The 6,567-nt window shown below is 48.4% G+C and overlaps 3 protein-coding genes across 3 annotated transcripts; 2 read left to right on the top strand and 1 right to left on the bottom strand.

The window, feature by feature from the left end:
• Positions 1–966: 966 nt before the first annotated feature.
• F4812DRAFT_414195 (actin-related protein 2/3 complex subunit 5) lies at positions 967–2,103 on the top strand. The gene is made up of 3 exons (XM_047932866.1): positions 967–1,433; positions 1,527–1,654; positions 1,742–2,103. The coding sequence occupies exons 1-3, from the start codon at positions 1,179–1,181 to the stop codon at positions 1,968–1,970; spliced, it is 612 nt and encodes a 203-aa protein (XP_047793797.1). The 5' UTR covers positions 967–1,178; the 3' UTR covers positions 1,971–2,103.
• Positions 2,104–2,931: 828 nt separating this feature from the next.
• On the top strand, positions 2,932–5,167 carry F4812DRAFT_467539 (uncharacterized protein; the record flags this gene model as incomplete). Its single annotated transcript, XM_047938672.1, has 3 exons — positions 2,932–3,174; positions 3,243–4,532; positions 4,599–5,167. 3 exons carry the CDS (start codon positions 2,932–2,934, stop codon positions 4,929–4,931), a joined length of 1,866 nt encoding a protein of 621 aa, XP_047793796.1. The 3' UTR covers positions 4,932–5,167.
• F4812DRAFT_180247 (S-adenosyl-L-methionine-dependent methyltransferase) lies at positions 4,889–6,560 on the bottom strand. Its single transcript, XM_047930024.1, has 2 exons — positions 6,131–6,560; positions 4,889–6,057 (listed from the first exon to the last, which is right to left on the bottom strand). Exons 1-2 carry the CDS (start codon positions 6,383–6,385, stop codon positions 5,236–5,238), a joined length of 1,077 nt encoding a protein of 358 aa, XP_047793795.1. The 5' UTR covers positions 6,386–6,560; the 3' UTR covers positions 4,889–5,235.
• Positions 6,561–6,567: the final 7 nt, after the last annotated feature.

Here is a 6,567-nt window from a genome sequence, read left to right as displayed (position 1 = left end):
GCCGAGGGCATGTATCAGCTACTCAAGGCATGGCGGGACATGTTTCTCTAGGATACGGCTTTATCGGTATGAAACCACTCACATTTGTAAGCGTACATCATCGTACGTTACATCCATGCGAGAAGGTGCTTCTAAAGATAGAGGACTAAGCGTAGAATTAGGGGCGTGCAATAGATGAATGTCGTAACGAAGATAGCTTGGAACTTGGAACCCGGAACTGGGAACACGACATCAGGCAAATCGTCCTCGACGACGACGACGACACGGACAAGATGGGAATTACCAAGTATCTCGAGCCCAATTAGGAGACGTTAGGCTCTTAGCCCTCTGAACAATTCATCGATCACGTTGGCGGTTTCAGAGCCTCCCGTCGTGTGACCTCGACGTCGAAGATAGGGATGGAGGTGTATTCTGAAGAGCAGATTGGTGTCCAAGAATATCCAGGTGATCTATTACTCATAGGATGGCATATCTTCAAGAGTGGGGAGAAATAAAGTGGTAACCTATTACTATTGGTAGCCCCATATGTGATCTGGTTTTTATCTTGACATGTTGACTATAGATGATGCATAGTTGTGGTGACGTTACTTAGATGTATGTGTTATAAGTTGAAAGTTGTAAGCGCGCGGGTGTAGACGTAAATTTTAACGGGCTGTTGTCGCGTACCGCGTTCCCTTTTTTTTTTGTGCCAACCTACCACCTGTAAGAACCTTTAGTGCCTTAGGTTAGTAGGTTAGATAGGTCTAAGTTAGGTAGGTATTGTACCTAGAGTGAAAGGAGTTTGGAGGTAAGGCAGCTAAGGGAGCAGCTAGAGGTTAGGTGCTTCTTAGGTGCTGCTGTAGAAGTGACAAAAGTGTGCGGTCCTAGCTGTCATCCATTCTAAGCCACAATTGCAGCCTCAGGAGCCCCACCACACCTCCCCAGAGCTTTGCAGCTTGTCCACCGGCAGAAAGCAACGTCAATCCTCGGGGCCCCCACTATTTGTCCTCCATCTCTCTCCCCCCCTAACGTCCACCTACCCCGAAACAAATTCAGAGCCTCAACCCACAAACGATCTGGTCTTCTATGTACACGTAGCAGTAGGCAGATACGGGCAAGTCTTCCTGAATTAGGCATCAAGAGCTATAGGAGTTTCTCTGCATTAGTTGGGCAGCCTCGTCTGCTAGGGAGCATTAGCAATGTCCATCATCCAGCAGCACTCCTCGGCCTCGCTCGGCGATGCCTGGCGAACCATCAACATCGATGCCCTCGACCCCGACTCCTCCCAGAACTTCGACACTTCGACCCTACATCCGCCACTCCCCGAGATCAGCGAGGCTGATGTTCGGCAGCTTAACGGCCAAATACGCCAGCTCCTTCGCGGCGGTGACGCCGAAGGCGCCCTGAGAGGCAGCCTCGAGAACCCGGTGTACAATGGCAGTGACTCAGCTAAGGTAGGCTATAGCCTCGGGCAACCTAGGTGGGGGAACATCCTGGGGGTATTGGGATATGGAGAACACAGGCACTGACTACATGGCGTGGTATAGGATGCACACCTACAGACTGTAGTAGAGGTCCTGCAATCGATCAAGGCGAGCGAGATGACACCGATGTTACAGCGGATCTACGGATCAGAGGGAGGGAGCGAACTATTAGACGTATTGATGAAGTACCTGTACGCGGTCCCCCTTTCCCCTCCCCCTTTTATACTTCTATACCCGAGATCGTTATTATCCCACGATATTCTAAACCCTATATTTAGATACAAAGGCATGTCGGGCGGTGCATCGTCGAGCGGAGGACCACGAACGGCAGCGCGAATCTTAACGCCGCAACCGACGGGATTCAGCCAGATCGGGTCCAGGCCCGGGGGTACGAACGAGTCTACGGGTACGGCTATGAGCGTGCTGCTAAGCTGGCACGAGAAGGTGGTTGATATTGCGGGCTTGGGTAGCATAGAGCGATGTATGACAGACTGGCGTAGAGTTTAAAAAGTCTTAAAACGGCTGGTTAGCAATGGGATCACGATTTTGATATACATACCTTCTCGCCTACCTCATGTAGTTACCAAATGCATTTACCTCTTATATAATATGATACGGGCATTCCAAGTTCCAGCTGCAATGGAAATCTACCTATCTTAGGTACAGTATATGTTCCCGCGTAGCTGTCTTCCTAATATCTTAATGTAATTGCGGTCAATTATGATTTCTATCATCACAGTTCATGGTGCATGCGTGCCGCACATATGGAGATGCACTTTCTTGCTATTGCGTATCTTACCAGGCTAATGTACTGGATTATAGGGATAGATATGCTCACCTAGGCAACTGCCTACCTAGAACCTACCTACCTTAGGTAAGTACCTACATGCAAGTAATCTAGATCCCTATCGAAGGAAAGAACGCCGACTATATCGTAACTTCCTTCCGCACCACGTATCCCTAAGGCTGCCATTCCCCCCTTCAAGCTGTCCAACTTCTTGTATTCTTTCATCTTCAACTTCAATGTTTCCATCATTTTCTAACCAACTTCTACAACATCGCCTTCCCATCATCAACCTACTTAAAGATACCTAACCTATTGTTATATAACTACTCCTATCAACTATTATTAGGTACTTTCCTTGACCTGCATTTCCGCAATTCTTCATTCAAGGGTTAGAGACAGGTATCAAGTGCTCTCATGTCGCTTCTCCGATACCTTCTCGATTAGTATTCTCATTACACTCTTCATTACGACCTCGATCTTATCAATATCAGGTATCTCAATCCATCGGTTTGCCCTTGTTGGACCTCTCTTAACATAAGTTAGGTACCTAATACAAAAGCATTATGTCCTCTTCGGCAGGCATTACCCCAGCGCCATGGTGCGAATCATGTAGTCGAGGGTTTGCAAACTGGCACGCCCTCCAACAGCATTGGCAATATAATTCATTTCATCTGGCAAAAAATGAGCACTGTCAGTCCTGCAACTCCTGGTGGCCTAACGCAGCCAGATTTGCAGCGCACCTGGAAGACAAAAACTTTCATAATCCTTGCTTCATATGCAACAATGACTTTCACGGAGATCATGCGGCACTCGCGACTCACATACAGCTGCATGGAACGTGCCCCATCCAAGGGTGCGGCAAGGTCTTTCAGTGGAATCAGCTGGGTGACCACCTTCGGCATGCTCATACGTATTGCCAACGATGTCGAATGACCTTCTCATCTGAGCTCGATTTTATAGGCCACAGGGGAACGAGCAACCTGCACTTTTAGTGTGATGTGTGTGGTGTCGATTTCTCCTCTAAGACTGAAATAAGAAACCATTGCAAGGAAAATCATTTCTTCTGCGCCAAGTGCAACGTCGGATTCACAACTTCTGTGGCACAGGCCTTTCACCTCGGCAACAGCAATGATCACTTCTACTGTAGAAAATGTTCTCGAGACTTCCCCAGTCCTGGTGAATTAGTAAAGCACTATACCACCTCATCATCTTGGGCTCCTGGAATAGTGCATCACTACTGTCAAGTATGCCATTCGGACTTTACCGACAATGAGCATTTGAGAAATCATTATTTATCATCCGATATTCATAATTATTGCTATCTATGCAATAAACACATGGGCTCTAAAGCTGAATTGCGACAACACTATATAAACCAGAAGGCAACACATGGCTACTGCGAGTCGTGTCAAATTCCTTTCAAGAGCAAAGAAGACTATATCCAGCATGCTATACAGAATCCCAAGTCTCATGCGTATTGCCAGCAATGCCACGAGGCGTTTGCAACTCAAGCTGCTCTTGACACTCACAAGAGTGTGAGTACGGCTCATCATTATTGCGAAAAATGCAACATGGACTTTGAGGAGTCCCTGTCACTACAGCTACACCTGGAAGAGGGACACCCGACTTGTAACATCTGTCTCGAGTTCTTTCGTTCGTCCCACAGCTTAAATGAGCATAAATCCTTCCGACATGCGTACAAATGCTGCCGTGCATGTTCTAGATGTTACCCCGATGGGAAATCGTTGAAAGAACACATGCAAAACAGTCACCACTACTGCCAACGATGTGATCGAGTTTTCGAGACATATACCTCTCTCAAGTCTCACTCTATGGAAAGTGACCAACATCATGCCTGCTCTACCTGCGGTTTTGATGCTAAGGATATTGAATCACTCGAGCAACACGTCTTTTATGGGCATTACTATTGTAAAGTATGCGAGCAGACTTTCGTGTCATCGGCTGCGCTCCAGAATCATTTGAACCAAAGTAATGAACATTATTACTGCTCACAATGTGAGCATGATTTCGATGATGCTCAAACCTTGGCTACACACATTGAGCACCAGCATAATTGTCACCATGAGTCTGACAACAAAGAATGCCTCGAGAATCATATTTCGTCTTGTTATCTAAAGGTTATACCTCAAGGAAAGGAAACGGCAACGCGGGAGGAAATGGTAAACAAAGAAGTAACTGGCCAAAATCCTAACGATGAAGTATCGAGGGGCGAGGAATGTGATGATGGAGAGATCGCGGATGGAGATTCTCGTTCAAGTGAAGTAAGTTAATCACCAATTCCATAAATTATGAACCCATACCATGGATTTTGCTAATAATGATTCTAGTCTCAGGAAGAAAGTAGTGGTATTATGTGCTTCGTCTGCCCGAAGAGGTTCCCTTCGAGACTCGCAATGGTCAATCATTGCGAAGAAGGAGACTGCCGGGAAGGATTCTATCAGGCTATATACAACGAAGATAAAAGCAAAGAATTCACAACTGACTCTGTCAAAATGACCTTTACTGGCATGGGACGATTTAAGTGTCCGCAGCCTTATTGTGGTGATTTGTTTTCTAAATTTAGTGGTCTAATAGACCATCTTGAAGCATTGGAATGCGGTGCCTGGTTGGAAAAGCGAAGAGAAGATGAGCTCAGCTATTTGAAGAGCTACCTGTCTTAAGTGCAACTTTATCGGATGTTAATGGAGTTAGTCTGTTGAAGGTATCGGGGAATGCTTTCGTTAATGTGAAAGGCTTGAGCTTTACGACGAATTGCTGTATAAAGGGAAATATGCTCGAAGCACTAGCAAGAGCTAACCTGTTCTATGGAGCTATAAGCCAATGGATCATCCGATGTTTTTGCATCCGAATTCGTCGAAGCTACACACCAACATGTACGTGGTTGTTAGTAATAGGTAATAATAGGTCACTGTGAGGCGTGAAACTAAATGTAAAAGACATTGATGACATTAATCCAGAATATTTCTATTTCTTCTCAAAAACGTCCTTCAGACTGATTTCTCCACTGCCTCGAGGCAATGGTTGACGTTGGTCTTTGGATTCCTTCCATCCGATCATATATATCGTTCGGAAAGTAGCGGGTATAGATCCATCAGCGTTGCCATGAAGCTCGCGATAAATGGCATCGTTGGCTAGGAGCACGTCCCGTCGGATACCGCCCATCTCGCGGCCAAGGACCGCATTGTTCTCGCCCATGGCCTGGAGGTCCTGCATGAGCGCGAACGTATCAGGGTAATCGACGATGATGTCGTCGACGTCGACGGTAAGCATCTTGAAGCCGGCGCGCTGCAGCAGGCCGCCGACGTCGCGCACGTCGGCCAGCGGGGAGACGTGCGGCGAGATGCCGCCGCGGCGCTCCTGCTCGGCCAGCTGCAGCGACGTGCGCAGCTCGAACAGGGTGTCGCCGCCGAACATGGCGCCGACGAAGGCGCAGTCGGGCTTGAGGACGTTGTTGATCTGGGCGAGGACCCCCGGGAGGTCGTTGACCCAGTGCATGCTCAGGGAGCTGAGGACGAGGTCGAAGGAGTTGGGCTCGAACGGGAGAGTCTCCTCGTCCGACAGCACCTGCCGCGTCATGTTGATGTCGGCGTTGAACGGCTCGTCCGCGTCCCGGTACAGCAGCGTCCGCGACGAGTCCACGGCCAGCAGGTGTCCGATGCGGGAGGCGAGGGGCTCGGTGACGGGCGCGCCGGAGTCCGGGTCCGGGTTCGGCCGCGTTAGGGCCCGCGCGATGTTGCAGGAGTTGGCGCCGAGGTCGAGGACCGAGGGGTAGGTCCGTTTGATATCCTGCAGGCGCATTTGTACATATTAGTTTTCTTATTAACTACCGGAGGAATTATTACTCATATAATGAGCGTACCAGCAATCTATCGCATAACCGGATAGCTACTTCATCTTTCAGATAGTCGGCGACTCGGCTGGCCTCGACGTTGGCGGCCGCGCGCTCCTTCTGCAGCCATTTCGTGCGGCGGTTGAAGACCTGGTGGACCGGGGGTGCGGCAGCTTGGATGGCGTAGAAACGCCGGGGTATGGTTATTATTGAGCTTGCTACTACCCTCGAGACTGGCGGTGATGATGGTAGCGTTATTGAACTCCAGAGACTGCGATTCATCATCAATTACCTAGGTGGTGCTGTATACATCCTGAATTCGGAAGCTGGTGAGAGCTCCAGAAATCAATTGATTGGCTCTGACGTCGGGGGAAGCTTTAAAAGAGCGCTAAAGGTAAAATGATGTACCCGACACTTTTAGGTCAGGCACCATGTATATCAATATTTAGATTCAAGCCACACTTTAT

The sequence above is a fragment of the Daldinia caldariorum genome, assembly GCF_022478825.1.
Source record: "Daldinia caldariorum strain CBS 122874 unplaced genomic scaffold F4812scaffold_2, whole genome shotgun sequence".
NCBI classification, from domain to species: Eukaryota; Fungi; Ascomycota; class Sordariomycetes; order Xylariales; family Hypoxylaceae; genus Daldinia; species Daldinia caldariorum.
The sequence above is the reverse complement of the archived record's forward strand: the minus strand, read 5'-3'. Positions and strand labels throughout refer to the sequence as shown.